The sequence below is a fragment of the Protopterus annectens genome, chromosome 14.part0 (genome assembly GCF_019279795.1).
Source record: "Protopterus annectens isolate FY-2018-M chromosome 14.part0, PAN1.0, whole genome shotgun sequence".
Taxonomy (NCBI): Eukaryota; Metazoa; Chordata; order Ceratodontiformes; family Protopteridae; genus Protopterus; species Protopterus annectens.
This window is the reverse complement of record NC_056748.1, coordinates 654094322-654120205: the sequence shown is the minus strand read 5'-3', so window position 1 is coordinate 654120205 and position 25884 is coordinate 654094322. Positions and strand designations below refer to the sequence as shown.

The 25884-nt window shown below is 38.9% G+C and overlaps 1 protein-coding gene across 7 annotated transcripts in view; it reads left to right on the top strand.

The window, feature by feature from the left end:
- ANK3 (ankyrin 3) overlaps positions 1–25884 on the top strand; it is a 2432060-nt gene that overhangs the window by 1478315 nt on the left and 927861 nt on the right. For all 7 annotated transcript variants that reach the window (XM_044056400.1, XM_044056402.1, XM_044056401.1 and 4 more), the window contains one exon: positions 15343–15441. In XM_044056400.1, the coding sequence (XP_043912335.1) occupies positions 15343–15441 (99 nt within the window). The remainder of the gene's footprint in view (positions 1–15342; positions 15442–25884) is intronic.

Here is a 25884-nt window from a genome sequence, read left to right as displayed (position 1 = left end):
CAAATACACCACAAAGGCTGTAGAATATGGTGAAGGAAAGAGAAGTTCTAGAAAAAAGGGGGATGGCGGGTGGGTAACCCAGACTGCAACAGTGAATACACTCGAACATCTACATTTATGGTAAGCATACACAACTGTACTATGTTCTTCGTGTTTCACTGTTGTAGCCATTACAACAAGTGGCATTCCCCTGGGCTCAGTCTTAGGACCCTTCCTGTTCGGCATATACTTCTCAGAGGTACAGGCAAGCACAGGAGGACTATGGCTGACCAAGTTCACAGACGACTGCAAACTAGGGGCTATAATTGACTCTCCGGCTGACACAGACATCCTCCAAAAGGGTCTCATTGAGACGGATACCTGGTGTCAAAATCATGGCCTCAAGCTAAATGCCAAAAAGTGCATAGTCATCCCCTTTGGAAAAAACAAAGTACCATCAAACTACCATATAGGTGGTAGTCCCCTAAATACGGAAGACGTAATACGGGATCTGGGGACCCAAGTAGATAGTAATCTCACCTTTGATAATCACATTGCCAAATTGGTTAGAAAATCCTTCTACGTGACCCACCTAATCACAAAAGGGTTCGCATCCAGATCAAAAGAGGTCATTGTGCCCCTCTACACATCACTCATCAGACCCATCATAGAGTACAACGCCCTATTTGGGATGTACCTTACAAGACACCTGCAACAGTTGGAAAGACTACAGAAGTACCTCACCAAGAGGATCACTGGCCTCAACAGATGCCCTATGCAGCTGGACTGAAGAAACTCCAGCTGTACTCGGTTGCATACCACCTACTCAGAGGTGACGTCTGCCTGACTTACAAGTCCATATCCAACCCAGAATTGATGGACATGCTCCACCTAAAGAAAACCTTATCCCCTCGAGCCACACACTCTAGGGATCTAAACCTCACCACAACAATAAATAGGACATGCTGGATGGATAGATTCCTGTCCCAGAGACTTCCCATGTTTTGGAACAAGATTCCAATCTACATTAGGCAGAGATCCTCACTAACACTCTTCAAAAGAAACCTTGACGAGTGGATGGGAAAAAGAAAGTTTACCCCAGGGATCACTTCAGTGGCTCTGCTGGACAGAGGCACAGGGGACTAATCTAAGGGGGCAGTGAAAGCCAACACGTTCTGGCTAGGCTTATAAATGCCTTCGGGCAGATAGCCTAGTACCGACCTATGAACCTATTTAACCAGTGTAGTGTGCCCCATTTTTAATACATCTTTCTAACAACTTCACTTACATGTCCTGAGAAGATTTGTCCAGTAGTGCTACCTGGTACTTAACATAGCTGGAGAAATAACTCTCCCGGAGTACAGCCCAATGGTTAGGAGTTCATTATGTTAGTACTTTTTGGCCAGACTGGGTGGCATTAGATTTTAATGTCTTTCATTGAAGAGTGAGAGAGTTTTGCGTAGTTGGCCTTCTCAATGAGTAGAGTTTTGATTGCAGTTCATTTTTGCCCTGACTGACTCTTGGCACTTTGACTATTAAGGCCACATCATCTGCATCCTAATGATTTGTGGATTTCTTCGGGCTTGATAGCAAAATATAAAGAATCATAGGTGACATATTAGCCATTGTTGTACCTCATTGCAAACTTCATACAGCTGGAGAAGGGCTGTCTAAGCCTTGCTAACCTGGAACTGTCTGGCTTTTGAGTTGCATTTTACCCATTGCGACAAAATAATCCATAGTTTCAGCCAGTGGAGTCTGGAGTATAACAATGTATAGGTGGTGTTTGATATTAAAAGCATTGCTGATGTCAAGGAATAAACCACTGGTGCAGTGATCCTTTTTTCTTTGCTGAGTAGATCAAATCGCTCAGTTGAACAAGGCCTGTGTTGTTTTCTTGTTTAGACTGGAACTCATGCTATGTAGCAATGATAAAGATAGTGCTGGTTGAGGAAGTATTTATATCAATTTCAGGTAGTGTAAGGGGGAAGGGAAAGAACAGAGAGAGAGATGTTTATAATTTGTGAAAAACTGTAATTTCCTGGTTGATGGAAAGGAAGTATTTGACTGAGATTCCATAGGCTGGTGAATATGTTGTAAGTGAGTGGACCTGCTGAAAAATCGCTTGAAAAGTATGACAGTTGATGTTGCTGCCATTTTTAGGAAATGATAAGCCTGGATATCCAGAACCCTTCATTTTTTTAGTAGCGCACAAGTATCTGTGGATGATAGGGTTTGGAGCTCGTATGTATGGTGTCCAGAGAAATGCTGCATAGGTATAGACGTTTGGTTACAGCAGGGCTAGTTCCTAAAGTAAGATGCAAAGTAGTCTACTAGAATTTTTGTTTCTACATAAAGAGACTTGCCAGTGTCAGTACTGCCTTTGAGTAGGATGTTGAAATTTCTCCAAAATGTTTGAGGGTTTTACAAGGTTGAAGACTGAAAATTTCTCCAAAATATTTTAAATCTGGAGGCATAACGGTTAATAATAATTTGCTTTTTTTCCAATATGAATGTTTGCCTTGTGACTGTTTTAAGCTACGTAAGTGTTCAGAAGGTAGATGAGGTATTAGCACTGGAAGTGTGATTTTGTTTTACGTCTGAATTTATTCATTGGTGTAATGTACCACTCTTCTGGGGACTTACATTAGGTATAGATTGCGATAATGGACAAGGATGACATTGCAGTAAACATTCGACATGGCAAAAAAAGTACATAAACATAACAAAACTAAAGCTATAAAAATAATGATAGCATTAGGGCATACCTCCTAACTGTTAAATGTCCCTCATTTTTGCCCCATATTTTTGCCTTGTCCTGCATAAAATATTTGATTATTGCTCAGGAAATGCATGTTGGTACAAAATCTATTTCTCTATAAATTTTTCTAAGTAAATTAGAGTAATATTTAAAAATTGTCTCTCATTTTAGGCCTTTGTCCTCCTACTATTTTTTGTCTTGAATTCGTTTTTATTAACTCCTTTATTAAAGTATCATTACCAACACAGGCAAAAATATATTCATATAAAAGTAAAACAACTGTATTAACATGTTTCCAGTTTTATATATTATACATCACATATGTTCTTTTCTATAACTATCGTCAGTCCAACATTAAATAATTTGCTCAGTTCCTGCACTCCTCATGAACATTATTCTGCATGTATTGTTCCCACAACTCCCATTTTTCTGTATAATTTGCTTTTTCCCTTTTATTAAGATCTCACTTCCAGTTCTTTTATCTCTTTTACAACATTCATTATTTCAAATACAGTTGGTTTAGACTTTGATTTCCATTTTCTAGTAGCTGCTTTTTTGGCAACTACCAGAACTAAACTTAACAAGGCCTTATTCTGTCTAGGCAGTTTAGATCCTGTGTCCCAGCTCAAAACGGTCATGTCCTAAGTTACACCCCTTTGCTCACTCAGTATTTCTGACAGAGTAATGTGTAGGGAATCCTTAAAATCTACCAACTCATTATGTTCCCAAAATGTATGTTCTCATTTACCTCTTCCTTTCCTGTCACATTTTCAACATTTGCTATCTACCCAAGGTGAAAATCTTTAGAGTCTGCATGGGGTATAAAATACCTATGCAAACACTTCAAAGGAAAAATCTAAACCATTTTCTTGTAAACTTGTGAGCCATACATATGTCCTCCCATCTATCCCTTGTTATTTGCTTATCCAGTCTTTCTTCCCAATTGTTTCTTATAGTTATTTAGCAAGAGTTTATATGTCTGACTAATTATCCCTATTTAATATCAGTTTCTGTTTTTGATTCAACTAAAACCTCTACCAGAGCACTTTTCACTTGGGGTTCCCCTATCCCTTTCTTTTTGCCTATACTTTGATCCCTTGTATGGAGGGCAGTCTCCAGCCTGCAGTCCAAATTTCTTTTTGAAAAAAGCAAAATGCAGTACAAACCAACATGGGCATGTAGAAACAAAAGACTTTAATGAAAGGTAAATGCTTTTGCGAAGTTTCCTGCTTCATCAGACCATAAAAACACATTGAATAATGCACTTTTTATAACAACAAGAAATTAAAAACAGCCAATAAAAAATACTAATTAAAGTTAGAGTCATATTACAAGCCTTCAATACAGGTTTTAAATGTACAGATGCATTCAAACCTGGCTGTCAGTGTGCCTGTAAAGCTACAATCCATCTCAATTCTGACATTTCCACTTGATTATTGTAATCATCTAAACATACACTACCATAAATCATATATAATACCCTAAAGGAAAAGCTATGATCTGTATACTAAGCCGTGGTGGTGCAGTGGTAGTGTTGTCGCCTCACAGCAAGAGGTTCTCTCGTTCGATTCTCGGCTTGAGCACCTTCTGTGTGGAGTCTGCATGTCCTCCCCAAGGTCAAGTGGCGTTCGAAAGGCATGCATAAATGGGCGTGCCTTCATTGAAGGTTGGCCGTCGAGCTGGCACCTTGGCACCGTGAAAATCTACTGCCAATCATTAGTGGACCAGAGTTCCACTGTGGCGACCCCTAACCGGGAAAAGTCGAAAGAAGAAGAACAACAACATGTTTGGCAAGTCCACTGGAATTATCACCTCTGCATATACAACCAATATGTTGTAAAATATGTTCTTTAAATGAACGTGTGGTTTTACCAACATAAAAACTAGTGCATTTATTGCACATCGCAAAGTAAATTAAATTACAACTGACACAATCTGCATAAAACCTAGGAATAAATGTTCTGTTAGTTACTGGATCGATAAAGCATCAGTCCTTAGAAATAGAACTACAGGCCCTAAAATGAACACAGGGGAAGGTTCCAAACCTATCTGATAAAAATCTGTTCCTTGTGTTAATGTCATAAGATTTGTAACAAAGGTGACTTCTCAAGGAAACATTATTCCTAAACAAAAAACATGGTTTATCAACCACCTGTTTTCTAATATTAGGATCAGTCATGAGAATAGGCCAGTATTCCCTAATAATGTCACATATATTAGTTACATCATTAGAATATGTGAGAACAAACATTATTATTATTATGATATTGCTTATGTTTAGGTTCCCTTCTAAATGAGGAGAAAGTGTTAACTACACTCAATTCCTCAAGTTCTTTTTTCAAATAGCCCCTATGCATGAGATCCTTAGAAAAACCTTCTGTCGCTATTTCAAATTAATTATGATCAGTATGTAGTCTGTAAATTCTTATTGACTGACCCTTAATAATATTAGAATAAGTATACTTTGGGTACATACTGCTGCATTGCAATAATCCATTCTTCCAACAAGGTTTCCTAAATAACATTGTGTCTATATGACCCTGACAGTTCTTATTTAAATGTACATCCAGAAAATCTTTACTGTGTAGCAAAGAATTTACTGTTAATTTAAGAAAACTCATCCTGGATACTAAATATCATATAAAATCTTTCAAAAGCTCTATGGAGCCTCCCCACAACATGAATATGTCATCCATGAACCTACCAGAGAATTTTAAACTAGAGGTATATGGATGTGTTTTTCAAAACATAGTCTGCTTTCCATTGCGCCATTACCAAGTTGGCGTAACTATTAGTGCAAATGGTAACCATAGCAACCCCTGTTTTTTATAAATAATAGCTATTCTGAAAAAAAAAACATTCTTCTTCTTTTATCAGCTTTTTCCTGGTTAGGGGTCACCACAGCAGATCACCTGTCCACTCATGATTGGCAGTGGAGTTTTATGGTGTCAAGTTGCCAGCCTGGCACCCAACCTTCCACAGCAGGCACACACATGCACTCACTCATGCTTAGGGCCAATTTAGAGTGTCCAGTCCACCTACAGCATGTCTTTGGGAAGTGGGAGGAAACCTGAGCACCAGGAGGAAACCCACGTGACCACAGGGAGGACATGCAGACTCCACACAGAAGGAACACCAGCCAAGGATCGAACCGGAGAACCTCTTGCTGTGAGGTGGCAACGCTAACAACTGCACCACCATGGCCACCCCTGAAAAAACACATTATTGTCTAATATAAGTTCTGAAAGAAGACAAATCACATTAATCATGCTGTCAAAGTAATCGCTTTTTTTGCAATAAAAACAATCTAGCAAGATCAATGCCTTCATGTTTGGGAATAACAGTAAAAAGAGTCTGCACATCCAAAGTTGCACAAAAAACAATCAGCCAACTCATCAAGGCCATTCACACAAACACATTCAAAAAATGTTCCATGTCCCTTAAGACTGCAAGTGCCAAAACAGGTTTCAGCTTCATTTCAACAAAAGCTGACAAAGGTTCAGTAAGCCACCTGATCCTGAAACAGTGAGGTGCACTTGTGGCCTTATCGAGTCCTTATGGATGTTATGTAGCTCATGTATTTCTTTTTGGCATAAAATGAGTCTGTATGAAGTTGGGACTGACGGGTCTTTACAACCTTTAGGTATGACAGCCACCACAGCTTTCTTCAAAGATGGTATTGCTTCTCCTCCTTGTAAAATACTGTTAAACCAAACATTCTAGATCTTTATCACTTTCTTCCCTACCAACTTCCAAGCATCCACAAGAATGCCATCTATTCCTGGAGACTTCCCTGCAGACTGATTATACATCACCATTTTGTCTCATCTCCTTCTATCTTAACTTTTAATTGTTAAGTGTCATTTATCTCTAACCTTGCCATACTTAAATTTTCCATAAATGTTTCCACTTGTGCTCTTTCTTGATTTCCACATTTCTTTGCTTTATGAAAATTTTCAAAAAAATTCTGAAATATCTCTAATACTTGTACAGGATCCCTGGTTATTTTTCTTGTTAAAGGCACACAATGTTTGGCAACGATCCTTTCTACTTTCTGTTGTCATTGTGCTAAAAGCTTTTGTGCTCTGGAGTTGTTATCATAAATAATTGCTTAACATCAGTCTTTCTAAAGTCATGCATATTATCTATCATCTATGCTAGGTGGTGCAGTGGTTAGTGTTGTCACCTCACAACAAGAGGTTCTCAGGTACAGTTCTCAGGTGCCTTCAGTGTGGAGTCTGCATGTCCTCCCTGCATTCACGTAGGTTTCCTCCCAAATTCCAAAGATGTGTCTGAAACATTTCTCTGCGAACCTCTGCTGAAATTGGGCTCTGTCCCAGTTGACCTTTCCTGGTTAACAAATGTTAAATAAATACTGTAACTAAAATCTAGATACTCCCTTATTTTCTCTTTATCACTCTGAAGTTGCACCTTTTCTTGATGTCCTTCCATATTACTGTTATGGTATTCATCACCTCTGGGATCTCGTGCCAAGAATAGCCCAATATCATGCCAGTAACAAAAAGGGAGAATTGTATGTCTGATGTATGCTCCCCATGCAAGTGTAGGTCATAAAGGTGATGTATTCATGCTCCCAACTCAGAACTTTGTTGCCACCAGTCTGAGCACTGTTGTCGTACATCTGCCTATGCTCCCTTTGCTTTGCTGGTTTGGCTGAGCCTACTTTTTTCAGATAAGTACCCATATGGGGTTCTTTTTCCCCTTCATTGTTTACTGGGTTACATGTCATACAAGAAATGGAAATGTCAGTGTCGGAGGGAGATTCCCTTAAAGACTACCATGATATGTGCTTGTTTCGTTTAGGTGTTTCCAATGACCACATGCAGTGTTCCATCTAACAGGCTTTTGTTCACAAGACTTTGTGTAGTACCTTTCTTAATTTTCCATTTACCATGAGAACCAATGCTTTTGGCCCAGTGTACTATGGCAAAATCCACTCAGCCTGAGGTATAGCCACCTCTTAAAAAAGGCCAACAAGTCTGTGCCTAAGTCTGCTGCTGTACAGCCTACACCACACATCTTTCTTGAGGTGAATCAGAACCCAGAGGACAGCCTAGCATTTTCATCTGTTTCCTCTGCCACGAATTTCTCAGAGGCCGGTATGGAACCTGTTTATTGCATCTCCATGGAGGCCTTGCAAACATCCACTGAGGCAGTTGAGGGAGAAACATGGCTAATTATTTCTGAGGAGCCTAAAGGGATTTCTCAAATCCTTGTATGGGAAGGGGTGCTGGATACATTGATTGAATCTAAGCAGGGTTCCGAACCTCTGAGTTTTGTCAGAATGGACATGCCTGTGAAGAAAAGGCAAAAGACTAAGCATGCTGTGTCTTCTCCAAGGTATCCACAAAAGGATTGACAGGACTTTACTCAAGGCTTTTCAGTGTCTTGATGGTATTGAAGCCTCCTCAGGGAGTTTCAGTTCGTGCTCTTCCTTGGTCTTATACCCTTCAGAGGATTAGGGACCCAGGGTCTTCAGACAAAGATTCTGATTTTGAGGCTTACTCCTTAGCCTATTCCTCCCACTTACCTTCACATTATGGATTTGAGGAGGAGGAATCTGTCAGTCCTGTTTCTAATTTGGATGAGCTTTTCTTTGGTGACACAGTCCTGGGCATGATGGAGCATTTCCAGTGATATTGCTCCCATATTTTGGTCATCCAAAAGAGGTATTATGAATTGTTACAAATGAACTCTCCTAAACCTTAAGCTGTCCCTATTGTGTTGGTGGCTATATTGGATACTAGGTTATATAAGATGCCGGATTCCTGCAAGTTCTTGTATAAATGCCCTTCCTCTGATCCTGTAGTGATTTCTGTTTCTGCTGATAAGCGTTGTAGGCTGTTGCCTTTTTCCAAGCTCCTTCCTTCTGATAGGGACAGTACAGCCATGGAGAGGATTTGTATAAAGGTATACACATCAGCTACTTTAGTCTTAGAGCCATCAATTACCAGACTCATATGACAAGGTATGTCCTGTCTCCTCCTTTCCCAGATTGGAAAGATTGTTTCTGACATGCCTGACTCTGATGGTAAAGCCTCAGCTCTCTCTTTCATCACTTCCACTTCCTAGGTCACACATCACTCCTTCAAATGCAGCTATAATGCAGCAGATGCACCTTCTAAGGCTGCTGCCTCTGGTTCTGTAATGAGGCGCTGTTCCTCCCTTTACCTTCAGGCTTTGCCAGATGATATCAAAGCAAAACTTCTGGACACTCCCTTGGATAACCAGAATTTTTTGGGTGCTGGTGAAGGTGACCTCTTCAAGACCTTACAGGACCAAGGTAAGGTCATGAAAAATCTGAAACAGATCTTTGACTCACCTATTCCCAAGTTTCAGAGAAACTATCCTAGTAAGACTGCTTTTTTGCATAGGCTCCCAAGACAGCCTGCCAAAGGTAAGGAGGCGGCTAGGCATGTTTTTTCTGGTAAGCCTACTCAAACACCTAGGTCCAAGAAGCCATCCTTTCCTGACAAGTCTGCAGCCATCTCACTGTCTGGCTTCCCTTCCTCTCAGACAGGTTCCCTTGTCCATCAGGCTTTCTCTTTCTCCCAGTTTGGCATCTGATTACCACAGACAACTGGGTTCTCTGCAATATCAGACAGGGTTATTTTATGACCAGGAAGACCCTTCCCTGCTTTTCTGGTATTTCTGAATCCCCTGCGGAACAGCTTCCTCATTTTCCAAGGATGTTACAGGGTCTGCTAAACCAGGGTACCATTTCACAGTTCACAGACAGAGGAGGATTTGGGGTTTTATTCCAGATGTTTCTTCTCCCCATGAAAGAGGGGTGTTGGAGGCCTGTCCCGGATCTTTCCTTTCTGAGCACCTTTCTGATGGTGCTTTCTTTCTGAATGCTCTGTCTTCAGACTCTGTTTCTTCTGTTGCTCACCTAGGCCTTTCTGGTTTTGTTTGATCTGAAGGATGCTTACCTTCATTTCCTTAACCACCTTCTGTTCAGGAAATATTTGTGTTTTTATGTTTCTTTCTCTCGTTTTCATTTATCAGCTTTGCCCTTTGTGCTTTCAACAGCCCCAAGGTCATTCTCCAAATGTCAAGCCCATGTAGTCACCTTTTGCAGGCTAAAGGGTATTCATATATTGCCTTATCCTGATGATCTTTTGCTTCAGGCTCCATCCCATTCCATGCTAATGCAGAATCTTCAAGTTTACTCAGCTTCTGTTGCACAGCCTGGGGTTCACTGTCAACCTTCAGAAGTCAGTATTGACTCCCTCTCAGTATCATGGTTTCCTAGGCTGCAGGCTCCAGACTGTTCCAATTCTGGCTTCTCTTCCTGCCTCCAAGGTTTCATCCCTCACAAATTATTTTCTCTCCCTGCTTCCCCTGTCCTCTGTTCCAGCCAGGGAGTGTCTCAGAGCTCTAGGATTCATACCTCTACTATCCTCATGTTTCCCTGGGCCAGGCTTCATATGAGGAAGTTTCAGTGATACCTAAAGTCACTGTGGCTTCAACACCTCCACCCACTGGACCATCTCATTCATCTGCTTCCTTGTCTCAAGCTGGAAATTCACTGGTAGAGTTTGCAGCAATCTTTCAATCCAGGTGTTCTCTTCCACCTTCCTGAGTTATCTCAGGAAATCTTCGCAGATGCATCAGAGGTTGGGTGGGGAGCTGATGTTCATCGTGTTACACTGCTGCAGTCATTACACTTGGGTTATCCTGCCGTTAGGCGATCCCACAGTCGGCCAGAGATAAAAAGTCTTGGTCCGGCGTTGGTTGCTGTCGCTTCTTCCCTGACGTCAAAGCGCCAGGGGTATATAAGATGCATCCAACGCCATTTTCTTCAGTCCTTCTTGCCGCGCAGTGCCAGAAGCAGTTTGCAAGTGCCGGTCAGCTGACTCCTGAGAGTTTCGAAGTCGAATTTCAGATCCGAAGTCTTCAATAAAGCTAAGTACCCCGTTGGGGAAACTTTTTTCTTGCCTCAGACTGATGTCAGAAAAAGTTAATAATTGTATTTCTTGTGGGAAGCAAATACCTTATAAGGACTTCCACTCTTACTGTATTCCATACCTAGGCCCACAACATCACTAGTTCTCGGTTTTGTGCTAGATTTAACAAACGCACTATAAAAAGACGTTTTGATTTTGCTTTGCACTACTTTGGCCGAAGGTTCAATTATACTATGCCGTCGGATCAACCGATGACCGCAATTCCAAAAAAACACAAAGACAAGGATAAAGACAGGCATCCGAGGTCCAAAACCGACGACGAAACCTCTTCTAGGCCAGTCGCCGGTTCTCAGTGAGGCGCTTTCGCAGCCCCTGACACCCGCTACCTCAGAGCCACAGGCCGCCTCTGACTCCCACGTGGAGACAACTAGGCCTCTGGAAACTCAAGGTATTGGGCTATGGAAACTAATCCCTCAGATGGGTCCGGAGCTGCTGAGCAGGCATCGGCTTCTGAGGGTGTTTTCAAACCTTCACAACTTACCATTAAAGCAACAGCCAAGACAAAAGTACCATTAAAGACAAAGAAGCAAGTACAGCATTCTCCTAGACAGTCCTCCATGCCTAAGAAACAGATGCTTAAAATGGCCGAAGACCTCATTACTCTAATCAGGGGTTCCCATCCCCCTCCTGAGAAAAGGCCTAGGCAGGATACAGACTATGATTCCTCTGATCAGGTTTCCATTTCCTCTGATTCCTTTTCAGACCAGGGATACTCTCTACCCCCCTATGAGGACTTTGATGCTGAAGAATCTATCCCTTCAGCCTCTCCTACTGAGGATTATTCTTTTGGGGAAACTTTACATACCATAAGGGAGCATTTCCATTGGGAAAGTCAGGATTATTCAGAATCCAAGAAAAGGCTCAGGGATTTCCTTTTATTGCCTCAGCACAGGCCCGTGGCTATTCCGCCTGTGCTAGATATTGTGGATGATGTGTTCTCTGAGTCCAGCTTATCTTCTGATTCTTTGCCCCCTGCACCAGCCAAGCCAGATAGGTATTATAGAGTCCCTGCCTCTCACAAGCTTCTTTATAAAAACCCTTCTTCTGATCCAGAAACTATTTCCCAGGGTCCAAAAAGGGTTAAGGCTTCCATTGCAAAAAATCCAGTACCCTCTGACAGAGATTCCAGAGCTTTGGATAGATGGGGGAAGAAAGTTTACACTTCTGCAACTTTAGCAGTAAGGGCTTTAAATTGCCAGTTTCACATGCTTAAGTACCAGCAATATTTAATGGCTCAGTTAAAACAGAAAATGCTTGCAAGCTCAGAAGCTCCTGACTGTAAAGAAATGCAGGATTTATTGCATGCAATTGAACAGGTGGGAAAACATACTCTGCAATGTGGTTTTGATTCTTTAGAGGCCTCTTGTTTGGTTAAAAGAACAGAGTTTACCTGATCATGTTAAGGCAAAATTATTGGATGCTCCTTTACAGCATGATACCTTGTTTGGTGTTAAGGCAGAAGAGGTGTTAAAGAAAATGGAGGATAAAGCTAAATCTATACAAACAGTCAAGGATTTCTTACAGGTACAGCCACATCGATTTAGCAGAAATTGGCCAACAAAGAATTGGTCCTTTCCAGTGTCAGACAGGCCACAGAGAGGCAGATCTCAACCCCAAGGCTCTAACAGACAACGACAGTGGGGCACCTCAACCCCAAAAGGAGGTGAGGACAAGTCTCAACCTTACAGGAAACAGTCCCAATGACTTCCCCCTTCGTACGTGTGGTGGCGATGGTCTTGTTTGAACAAGAAGTGATTAGCGTTGAAGGTAGCTGGCCTACCAGCTAATTGTATTACTCAACTGACATTTTTTGGGGGTAGCTAGAAGACAGTAAATTCCCAGGTCAAGTGCCTCTCTGAGCTCTGTGAAAACTGTCTCAATTAACTAGATTTTGCTCCAGAGTATGTCATCAAGTCATGCTGCATTTTTTTTTTTTTTTTTGCTTTACGTTGTGTAAAACCCATATTATTACCTAGAAAAAGTGTTTTCTTTTTGGGCTTATTTGCAGAATTGCATGTGAACATGTTTTGTAGAACTTTTGCTACTATTGAAAGGTTATAAATAGTCTTGAAGCCTATGTTATTTTAGTGGTGTTACTTTTTTGAGGGGGGGGGGGGGGGTCAAAGCTGATAATGACATGTTTCCAGATGTTTGGAAAGGCACTAAACATATCTTGTTTTTGGAGAAGTTGCAAGTGTAACAGACATTATAAATAATCTAGTTACTACTTGATTAATAAATCAGGAACAGAGTCACAAAAGATCCCTTGTGGTATATTCTTTTGATTCATAGCATGAATTTCTTTGTGAGATATGGTTTCAAAAAAAAAAATTGGGCTAGGAGAAATTCTTGTTTCATATTAGATGTTTACCCAGGGATTTGGTCTGTTAGGATTGTGGGGCTGTGTGTAGTTTCACAGACTCATAAGGAAAATTCTTTGATTGACACAGTATTTGTTGTCTACATTATGCCTATGCTTGAACTGCATAATTATGGGGTTCTGAATATTATGAGTTTATTTCTTTCCAGTAATTGCTAGGAGTATTGAATAGAGAGACTCATTTGTTAAAATGAACATTACATTTTGTTTTTGAACTGCCGTGTTTGCTAAGTTCTAAAGAATTATGAATATGAGTGAGCACTGTCTCTTTTCCATTACGAGCAAGATTTGTCTCTTAATTTTCACTGGTATTTATTTATTTTATCATCCACTGGTTGCTTCTAGGTTGTTTTAGTCTAACTGCAAGTGGAAATAAGGTATTTTAAGTAGTTTAGGATGCTTCCGAATAAACTGGATGTGAATCACCAGTATTACTAACGTGTAATCATTCACTGGAGTTGATTGTTTTAAGTGGTAGTATGTTTCTTATGAACGTGGTCTAAAGATAGCTAATGGTTAAATTTGATAGACTGATAGGTAATGAGAAAGATAGAAATAGACTGATAGGTGATGAAAACAAAAGAAATGTATCAGTGGTCACTAAGAGGGGAGAACTTAAAAGTTGGTTATGGGGGTTATCGGTTACTAGAAGATTTAGTAATATGTGATTGACGTTACTAATGCTTCTGATTTAGTAATGTGTGATTGACATTGGTTTGGGTCTTTGCTTACTGATTAGGAGAAAGAGACATACTTATAGGAGTGTTTCTGAACTGCACCAGAAAGTTAATATTAAGCTCACAAAGTATGATAAGGTCTTTAGAGTATGTGATGTCGCATCCATGAGAGATCTGTAGACAGTTTAGGTTTATGGGAGATATGTTAATGAAAAAGTCAGTGTAGTGTTACCATGAGGATTTGTTGCTACTATTCATTTAGAACTGTGATCATAAGTAGAAGTGGAATGAACAAGTCGATGAAGTTTCAGGTGGGATTTGAAGAGAAATGTAGTTTATTGTTTTAACTGTTTTGATCCATGACTTTGTTATAACCATAATGACTGGATAACGGGACTTCAGCCAGCAGCTCAGATCATATGTATTCAAAAGGCACCAGCATTTAGATGGTTGCTTTGTAAGGTATTTGAAATGTTGAGGCTGGGCAGTTATGGTAAACTTTGGAGGGATTAAGTGGACCAGGTTTCCAGAGTGTATTACCACAAAACATGAAGAGTTACATGCTATGTATAATGTGAAATGCTGCTTTTAGTTTGTATTTGATTATTGGTTCTCTAGCACATTTTTTTTTTGCATGTGGGTTAAACATTGTTGATTTTGTCCAGGGGAGCTGGAGGTGCTGATGGAGGAAAATTAGAAAACTATTATGATATTTCATTGAACTGAGACAAACTTTAAGTACAAGATTGGTGGGGATTTTTGTGGAAATGAAAATAATCATTTTTATTAGTCTCCCTATTGCCTGTCAACCCATCAGTCCTTATGATGCTTAATGAGCACATTCACTCCTCCTTGGGCAAGAGTGATCTCTGTGAAATACTCACCCAGGCAGCCATTGCCCAGAATGCCTCCTTGATGACTCATGCACAGTTCTCTACTTAATGTGAAATGTGGATGCTCTGTTAAAGCACACGTTAGTGGATGTGCATTTCTCAGTCCTTCTGCTGAGTGTCTGTTGTGCAGCAGGTTAGAGTGCTTCCTCCTTCCCAGGATGCTCCTTCAGAGATTCACTGGCTCACCATACACCCAGGACAATTTTGTTAAATTCTCCTAATTCAGCAAAGGATTGTTTGAAAACATATGAAACAACACCAGCATTATAGTTTTTATACCACCTGTGTTGAGTCACACCTATTTTACATATTTCTACCAACTCTGCAGTGACGTAACTATGTGCATAAGTAGAATCTCCCTGTTCTGTCACACAGTAGGCTCACGCAGAAAGTGATCCTGCTATGCCTTAGTAAAAGTCATCATTATGTTAAGTGATAATTTTACATTACCATGAATATGTAAGAATCTATGCCACTGATTCTGAAAGTATGTGAGCAGAGCCATAGTGAGTGATGTTCTAGTGGACACATTCTAAATGTTATAGAAAGTTATGCAAAATGTATGAAGTGTTTATAGATGGCAAATGCATGCTAGGTCAACATATAGACATTCAAGGACAGTTTTTTTTTTTTAATCCAAATTCCTGTCTTGTCATTACAGAGTGGATTGACGCCACTACATCTGGCAGCACAAGAGGACAAAGTAAATGTTGCTGAAGTTCTTGTGAATCAAGGAGCTGTGGTTGATGCATCAACAAAGGTAAAATGTGTCTAATAGCTACTTTGATCTCTTATTACAACTTGTATTTGTTTTGTGCAGTATTGCTTTCTTAAGACTCTCTCTAGACCAGGATCTAGTTTTGTTGTCATTCTCAAAGAAGTTTGGGGTGCCACAAAGTGAACATATGGGACACCACTCAAAAAGCACCTCAGGTTCTTAACTCAATGTTCATGTTTACCATGTGTTGCCCTTCAGGAAGCTTGATTGCTGTAAATCCTTGTTGATGTTTTCTAGTTGCCATATGTGTGTGTGTGTGTGTGTGTGTGTGTGTGTGTGTGTGTGTGTGTGTGTGTGTGTGTGTGTGTGTATGTATATATATGTATATATATATATATATATATATATATATATATATATATATATATATATATATATATATATATATATACATACAGCAATTCCAGGAGCAACAGTCAAAGAACTGCAAAATGCAACGATACTAACTGCATAAAATAACCACTGCCATCACCAGGCTGGAGATAAAGTACATCCATTTTAATTGTTAAAGCTCTGAGAAACTTTGAAAACATAAAATAAAAACATAAATACAGTAAGCGCTTTCAGGTTCTTGTAACCCTTCATCAGATCTCTGAGAGATTTAACAATTAAAGTGGATGTACTTTATCTCTGCAGTGGTTATTTTAAAAGGTAGATAGTATGTCACATTGCTTAAACTGGAGAGGAAGTTTCTTCCAGAGAAGGAGTAGGCACTGCATGACAAATCTATCCCGCCACCTTGATGGAGTAGATTTAGGTCTCTGGCCCTATTGTTAACTGGACTGTCTGATTTATGACTGTATAAGAGTTCTTGGACTACTGGAGCCATTATAGCCCTATAAGCAAGGCACAGGTCACTCCTAAGGGAGTCTGTAGTGGTAGTGAGTATAGAGATAAAATCTCCAGTCTTTCTTGGCAACTCAGGTCTTTTAAGCTTATGATCTTTTTTAGTTACTAACCTCTGGGGTCTTTTCACTTGCTTGATATATTTAGGCACATTTGAAAGAGAGCGCTGTACTTAATAATGGGTCTAATCAGTGAGGACTTCTTTTGTTCTGGAAGAAATACTAGTTGCCATGAGCTGTGAAGGTAAAAGGATTTCCTAACCACCATTGTGATGGTTGAACATAAGGGAGATATCCCTTCAAGTACCTAGTTCTTTCACTATCTTTTCATTTTGAAGTTGCATGTTATCTGCACTATAAGCTGGAACTAAGTGGTGCTTACCAAATGCTGCAGTGTTGCACTTTTTGACATTGTGTTTGGCCTCATTTTCTTTACACTACCTGTTAACAGTTGTAAGCTCAGGTTGGAGTGCCTGTGTGTCAGAGGAGGACCTGACGACGACTCCCAGTTTGCAGTCATCTGGGAAATTGGTTAACAGGGATCTTCATTTGATAAATGGAGATCTGAAAGAAAGATTATGGAGAGCAGAAGTCCCAGTACAGTTCCCCAACTAACTCCACTCATGCTCTTGGCGGAGACACCCCACTGCTCTTACTGTACGAGTCCCATCCCTAAGATAGTTGGCTGTCCACCAACTACATATGGGTCAATTTGGAGCTCCTTCAGCCTGCTTATTATATTTGCTTGTGGTATGGTATGAAATACCTTGGTGAGGTCAGCTTGCTTATTATATTTGCTTGTGGTATGGTATCAAATACCTTGGTGAGGTCAAGATTATTCTTGAAGGAAGTTAAGGTCTGTTTTCTGATAGCGAGTAATAGTTTCTGCATTATATCTGTTGCAATTTTGTATCATGGATTTTTATTTTCATTATTGCATTTCCTGATCTAGAATTAGCTTCCCCAGCATTGTGTTTTAGGCACAGTGTTTCACACAGAAATAGATCAAGTATTGCTTTTATACACCAGACAGAGGTAATTTCTAAGTTGTTCTTCTTTCGGCTTTTCCCGGTTAGGGGTCGCCACAGCGGAACTCCGATCCGCTAATGATTGGCAGTAGATGTTTACGGTGCCAAGATGCCAGCTCGACGCCCAACCTTTAACGAAGGCATGCCCATTCACACATGTCTTTCAAATGCCACTCAACCGCGGGAAAGACATGCAGACTCCACACAAAAGGTGCTTCAGCCGAGAATCGAACGGGAGAACCTCTTGCTGTGAGGCAACAACAATACCGCTGCACCATCGCGGCCTCTGAAAATTAGAAAATGGAATTGCTGAAGTGTTTCAGAATAGTTTATTTTCTATTCCTGTAATTTTCTCGTAAGAAATATTTGTACCTTCTGCAGTCCTTCAAGGTGCTTATTTAGTGTACAGAATGCAGTGTTGTTTTCAGTAATGGGTCAAATTCATATAGTGATACTATTATCTACCTAACGTGATGAGACATGCATTTAGAATTAAGGTGGATACAGAATATGATTTTCTAAATTTACATAGTACACACCTACCAAATGTTTAAATCATTGGCTGCAGCTGACCCTATACTTTTGATGGTTGTGTCAATTTTTTGATCTGACTATTTTTTTGTAATCATAATGGATGTCTGTTTTGCCTGGTGTAATTATGTTACATTTATTGACATTAAAGATTAGGTAATTAATATTGTACCAGGGTGTATTTCTGTCGATCATTTTGGGAAACTTTAACATAGTTGAAGAAATGATGTTAACCAATTTGCAGTCATCGATATGTTTGGTAAGGCATAACCTAGTCTCCATTTTTATTTTTACTAAGAAAAGTGACCCCAGTACAGCATTGTGTGGCACTGTTGGTAACTCTTTTTAAGACGGACAATATCTACCTTACTTCAACTTGTTGTGTCCTGCTTATATTAAGCAGGATATTATACACTGCATAACATATGAATTGACATTCAGTGCTATTAGTATATGAATTATATTTCATTGAGTTGAGTGGAATTTACTGTCTTAGTAAGGTTAAGATAAACAATATGCACTGTGAGACATTAATCCATTGCTGATCCTTCTTCAAAAAATATCACAATATTCAAAAGACAAGGTCTCCCCTTAACAAAACATGTTGTTCTAGAAATAATTCTTCCATATTAATTTGGGGAATCATTGTGACACTGCCCACAACTTTATATAGAATACTTGTTAGACTGATGGGTCTAAATTTCTTTGTGTCTCATGAGACCACTAGTTTGTGAATTGGTGTCACCACATCTTTCTGCCTAAGGCCAGTGACATGTACATGGCAACATTTTATTTCACACGATTGACAAAGGTTTTAGGCAGGTTTTTCCTGATTCCTTGATTTATTGTAGGAGACCACCTAGTGTGTTAACTGTTTCTATGGAATATGACTTTACTTTTACTTGTGGCAGTAGTTATCGTGCCTGTAGTTATATAAAGGTACCTCATGGACATTTTATGTCCTAGTAGGAACGGATCCCTAATTCAATGTTTACATTAGTTTACTCAGCACAGACATGTTTAAGAAATGTACCTGGTTGAGGCTGTGTGGGTTATACTTTTTTTGTATTGGCTGAAAATAGAAATATGTGCATATATAGCAATTTAATCCTGCTAGCCTTGACAATGATACAAGCACTATTCCCAAGCATTCTGAAAGTCTAATTAATTTACCTTCATGTGTCAGTGCTATATTCTAGCTTCCCACTCTGACCAGTTTCTAGGTTTCATATATTATATAATTGATTTAATTTTGTTTTATATTTGTTTTTCATTGCTGCTTATTGGCCCAGCAGATATTCTCACACAGAGAGTAAATTAAGCAACCTTAAGTTCATAAACACTATCATGCAATAAGCTGATGCCCTTCCCAGTATTATTTTCTCTGTATTTTGTTCATTGAGTTGGTATCGCTTCTAACTTCCTTGCAATCCTGAGTTGGATTAAGCAGGTAATCAAGGTGGACATTTTAACACTTATCTTCTTGGTTCTCTGTATCAATGAAAATTCAGTGTCAGAAATGAATTTCTAACACCGAGGTATTTAGCATACAGTGCTCACTGTAACATAGTCTAGTAGGGATTTTATGATTTGTGTATATTAAAATTACATATTCTTCAGAATTATACTGAGTCTAGAAAGAAGCATGGAACCAAACTTTGAATTCAGTAGCCATTTTAAAGATAAAACGTAAGTAAAGAGCTTAAGAGTAACTAAAGACATTTGCACACTACACTGGCACCCCTTCAAAAAAAAAGAAATCATCTCTTCTCCGAGACTGAAGAAAAAACACCTTACATTTTGATCTAACTATATTTTTTTTACACTTAAGCAACCACAGCTTTTACATGCATGCATGGCACTTTTGCTAATGAATGATTCTGTCAGTAATGTTGATACTTCACTTCTGCATTGCTGATCATGCTTCCCTTACAGGTTGTACCTAGAGCAGCCACACCCTTCAACCCACCCCCATCTGGTTCTGTGAAGGTCAGGAACAGACACAATTTAAAGGCGTTTACCTAAGGGCAGGTTCAGGTATTAGAAGTAAGCATTAGAAGAGCCAGTAGTTTTATATGCTGTCTGCTCAGCAATGTTTGCGCAGTGACTTATTTGCGCATGCATACTTTTTGTTTATATCTTTATAGTCAGGTAAAGTAATAGTCCTTTCACCCTAAATAAATGAATAATAAATGAAGTGTGGCTTTTCAGTACCACTGTGCACAAAACTGTATGAACATTTGTAAGTCATCAGTGTTATAAAGAGAAGCACATTTTATTATTTTTCACAATAGAGTATTCTTGATCCTGCAGTCAGTGTTAGGGAGTCTTTGTATGGGATTAGCTTATATAATAAGGTGTGTACCCACATCAATGTGTAGGAGGAGCAAGGCTAAATCGGGGGACCAAGCTCATAGCTCTATTCCTGAATCATAGCATTACAGACGTATGAATGTAAAGATCCAAGGTTCATGGCACTAAAGCTAGTAATTATTTGCAGACTGAGTATAATCATCAACAAAAAGTTCCATATTGCGATGGTGCTTTTGTTTTAATAATGAGAGTGATGCTTATAAATATCAGCTAATCCTCAAGGCTTAACAAAGAAAATCACTTCCTTGGGCAGCTATGTTTTTATGGTACTTTACTGCTCATCTATCCAAACCACAAAAGTACTGTAGAAGTTAATGTGGAAACTCTAGTAGGGTGTCATATCATCTTCCTTGTGTGCTGAGTAAACTGCGGTAGAAGGCAAAAAAGACTAAGGAGACTAGACAATCAATGACCAAAAGAAAGGGGGTAATCAGTATTTTTAGCATAACATGCCATCACTTGCAACATGTCATGCTATGTTAAAGACAACCACAGCTGGGTGGTATAAGAAATATAAGTGCATTTTTAAGACACAGCTTTCATATTAAGAGCTGTATAAAAAGTACAAGTGCATGTGGTACTGATTTAAAGTAAAAAAGGAGTGTTTATTCATTACTAGCATCTGTTTCTGAATGCCTTTTAATTAAGAAGAGCATTGGTCAGAGGTTTCTCTATGCTGAAATAATGCAAAAATCCTGTGATTCTCAATGTGATTCACATATTTTATGTCTCCGCTTTCCATGCTAAGAAATGCTGCAGACTTTCTGGAGACTTTTGCATGATAGGACACAAACAGTATGCCTTTATGAGCTAATACAGACTGCATTTTTAAATGCTTCTGTTCTAGGTCTTTTATGAGCTTGCATAGACCTTACTTTCTCTCAACTACATGGATGAAACAAAGGTGTCCTTTTCAGGTTCTCCCTTTGTCTTCTGCACTGCTTACTTGTTCTTTTCCTAGTACCATTCTTGGGCAGCTAAGGAAAGAGGAGATCCAAGCAACTTGTGAAATTAACTAGCTGTATTTTGGGGGAATCTTTTAGCAGAACATTTTGCTTTTAATTAGGTCACAATGAATTTCATCGTTTGCAGAACATATGGTTTATCTGCTGCTGTTCAGACTAATTCAGAAATCTGAGTGACTTTAGTGAACATACACAATTCTACACTACCAGCATTCATGCTTTAAACATATATTTTGCACTTATTTTCTTAAATAGATGTATGTTCTGAAACTTTTCATTTGTGACTGCCATGATGCAGTGACTCCTGTTAATTCTGTTAGCCAAAATGGAGTTGCACAGCACAACCTATGTCAGTCAGGAAACAGCACTCACAAGGGGTGGAAGTAAAGTTAACCCGGTCATAAAAGCAATACTGACATGAAATGAAAGTGAACTGAACTAAATGTTTAAAAGACTAGCAAAGTTTTAATAATTGTTTTTATTCTTTGCCTCATATCTGAAAAGGCATTCTTCTCTGAAGTTAATATACAGACTGAGGAACTTCTTAGTCTTTTAAATATGTGTCTCTACTCCTATTTTAAACCTTTTGCCACAGACGTTATGTATTTTTGGTTAGTGGGGAGCCACAATATCATTGCTGCTTCACAGAGCTTTACTCTATTTCGGTTCTCAGTTGCGGTAACTTGTGTGCAGAATCTTAATGTGTTTCCTTTTTCTGCATGGGTTTTCAATAGTTGCTCTGGTTTCTTCCCACATAAAAGGCATACTTTAGGTGAATTTGGAAATTATTGTAAATATGTGTGTCATGTGGGAATGACTATGTGCTTGCATATCCCATGATGGATTGTCAGCCCTGTTATCATCAACTGGAATGCAGATTTAAAAAATGTAGGGTAAATGATTTATTGAACATTTAGTTTAGTATCTTAGACCTATTTTGTGTGCATATATTTAATTCAATGACGTCTTTTATTCCTGTTTCAGAAGTGATTTCATTACTGTTGGCTGTAATAGCTGTCTCAACATTCAATGACTGATAATTACTGTTGCAACAGAAAACTGTTGTAGCCTTTTGAAATGATGACAGGTGTAAAACTATTATAATCTGATTCATTAATAATCTTTATTACCGCCCTGGAATCTGATTGTTTAGGTGACAGTATTTTAAGGAGAGCTGTTTCTCTAGTTGAGTTTTGTCTACATTATTTAATATACAGAAGAGAGTCAATTATCCACACTCATTGGGACATAGGGTAGTTCAGATAATCAAACATATAACTGAACTGGGAAAAAAACTTTTAAAATCTTGTTTTTTTTCTGCATGCAGGAATACACTTTTCAACCATTCATCGATTCCAATGGACAATAAAGAATATGTTTCACACATGAGCTGGCTACAAGCTCAAAAAACATACTCAGGCAAATACATATAATGTTTACATTTTCAGACTTTATGATTTTTCCCACCCAAAAACTTTGGAAGGCTGGTTCTGATAACTGACTGTTCTGATAATCAACATTCGGATAGGTGACTCTCTACTGTACTGTACACAAAAGCTGGGAAATCCCTGTGCTCACATAAATTGCAGCAGCCAAAAGTTGCAGTTTACACAGATGCGCGAAATGTAATATGGAGACATGTTGAGATGAAGTAGGGTTGACCACATCACTGGCTAATTTGCATGCATTTGAATCTTGCAGTGTCACCATTGGTGCTAAAAGCACAATGCAGCAGTTGTGTTTTCTGGTAACCCATGCATAGAGTTGACACAGCCTGGATACCTCTCAACTGTCCAGAACTCGTGCAGAACATCCCTGATATTACCTCGTATATCCACCACATTTCTTTTAGAATCACAAAGGCTGTTAGTCAAGCAAATATGCTAGACATTAGAGTTTTATATGTATTGCTTAGAAAATGCAAGTTTACAAACTTTCTTGTTCTAGTAACATTTTTAAAACTCTTTTTCTAGTAACATTTTCAGTATCTTAGCATAATAATTAGAAAGTGTCACTGTTGTCTACTAGCGTTCCCCAGTAGTATAGACATATAAGCAGTGGAGAAGTTTAACAGTCATCCCTTAATATACTTATTCCTAATCCTGTCTACCCTCATCACGCCCAGTGCAAATCTTAACATCTTTAACTCTGCCGCATCCAGCTCTGACTCTTGCCTTTTTGTCAATGCCACTGTCTCCAACTCATATAACATAGCTGGTCTCACTACCCTCTTGTAGACCTTCCCTTTCACTCTTACTGGTACTAGTCTGTCACAAATAACTCCTGACACACTTCATATATTCATATATTTGTATGATTCAGCTGGCATTGTGTCAGACTTATACCACTTTGTCGAATAGCCACAATATCAAACAGCTAAACATCCATGCCATAAACATCAAAATATGGACCACTGAAACAACAAAACCAGACAAAATCATCTTTTTTGCTTCCCAATTTGCCTTACCCCTGCTGTTTTGTGATCTCAAATAACAGTGATTTCATTCACGTCTCTCCTCCAGTGTTCCATATTTTTGAAATTTACAGGTCGATAGCCCACCATTTGATCATGTGGCCATTCATTGATGTGACATAAATCCCATTGCGTTGTATATATTATTAATTTTCTCCCCATCTCTATGAAGTATCACAGGTTTTTACTTTGTGCCTTCTATGACGTTAGCAGTTAGCTACACCATAAGTTTCAGGAATTGTGCATTAATTTGTTCCATTTGGGGCGCAGTGAAGCTTGATCTTTGAGGAGGGTCAAAATAGTGCAGCCTGGCTATTATATTTGTTCTATGCACATTTTCATTGTATGAATGGACCACAACTGAATTGGACAAAAATAAATTTAATATAGTTTAGTACCTTGGCATCTAGCTTTAATCATCAGAAGACTTGATGCAGAGGTGCTATACTATATTAAATCCAATTCAGTCCATATCATTTATGGATTATTCATATTACTACTTTATTTATTCATATTTTGTTATATATTTAACTACTCTGAATGCATTCAGCTGTAATTTCATGGCTTAGGCCTTTTTGATTCACTCAGCACCACAGCTCTCCAAACCATCTCCAACTCCACCTGTCACTTTATTATCGACTCACCTGCAGAAAGCAAGATGATTCTCTGTACAGTAAAGAGGTGATCTCTTCTTAGGCACACAACCAGTGCCACAAATATTGGCTAGAAGCAGGTTGAGGTAGACCCCATTGCACTGCAGGAGGGGTAAGTGGTAGTAGTAGAGAGGCATTTTCCTAAATCTGTATCATTCCTCAGTTCCTGCAGTTTGCTCTAACTGAGTAATGTAAAGACACCAATGTTAAAGACCAAGAATTTAGAGATCAGGGGTAAAACAGTGAGCAACATTAACAGAGTGATGATAATCCAAATGGAGGCAAAGTGCAAGGAGACCCTGTTAAGTTTGGCTCGTTTTGATGCAGTGAAGGTATTCTGTAGAGTTTATGAGTAAGTCAGTAATAGCATTTGCTTTTCCTGATAAAGTAATGGGTTTACTTAAAAAGATATTTGAAGGGTCAGAGTCAAGAATCAAGGTAGAAGGGACTCATACCGTTCAACCTCTTAGAACAAAAAATCTGTGCAAAGCCATAAATAATGGGGGGACAAAGGCTCATAAAAAGGGGCACTCTTTAAGTATTGCTCTTACAAACTTACGCTTTCGTGAAGGTTGGGCATTGGGCTGGCAAATCAGCACTGAAAAAACACTGCCAATCAATTTGTGGACCAGTAATCTGGTGTGGCGACCCCTAACCGGGAAAAGCCAAAAGGCATTGCTTGCTCTTAGAAAGTTAGGATGTTGATAGAATAACAGGCTTTGCATTAGTATGAATTTTCTGAAGGATATGAAGTCTGAAACTGAAATGTCTGTCATTACTTTCTGACTTAAATGAGTTACCAGTGACTTGCGTAAAAAACACAATTTTAAGATAAACAGACCAAAAATATAAGGCAAAAATCTGGATATCATTTGAAAATCTGTACAGTTGAGAGGTAATGAGAAGGTTTCCTGTCTGACAGTCTGGGTTTGAGTAAAGGAACTTAGTAGAGGTGTCCCCATTATCCTTTGACTTGTATATTGAGCCACTGGCAAAGTAAATAAGGCTCCCAAATTCCAAGGTATATGTAGTGCAGTTCTCAAAAACATTTGCCTTATTTACAGACAATGTCATAAATCCAGAAAGGATATTTCTGTGTTGTGGAACATTTTGCAACAGTTTTAAGTTTTTCAGGATATAAAATAAATAAGGACAAAACAAAGTCTGTATCAATAAATTATGTTCCCTTACATGAATGGGTTCATCAATACCCATAATGATGGGTGCAGGATAAGATGAACTATTTAGGTGTTTGGATTAAAAGGATTCTGTTATGGCAGCTAAGCATATATGGGAAGAGACTAAAAATATAATACAGTTATTGAGAAGTTGGAAGTTATTGATGAAGGATATAATTAGTAAAGTATAAACAGTGAAATGGTTTTTAGTGCTTCTATTAATGACTACAAGTCAGGCAAACTTTCATTAACCAGAGGAGAAGCTGTGGACTAATATTAAAGAATTAAAAGAATTTGTGGCAAGAGTTAGTGGGCTAAGTTGTTTTCCCCATATAAGAGGGTGGTTTAGGGTTACAGATCTGAAGAGATCCTTTAGCTA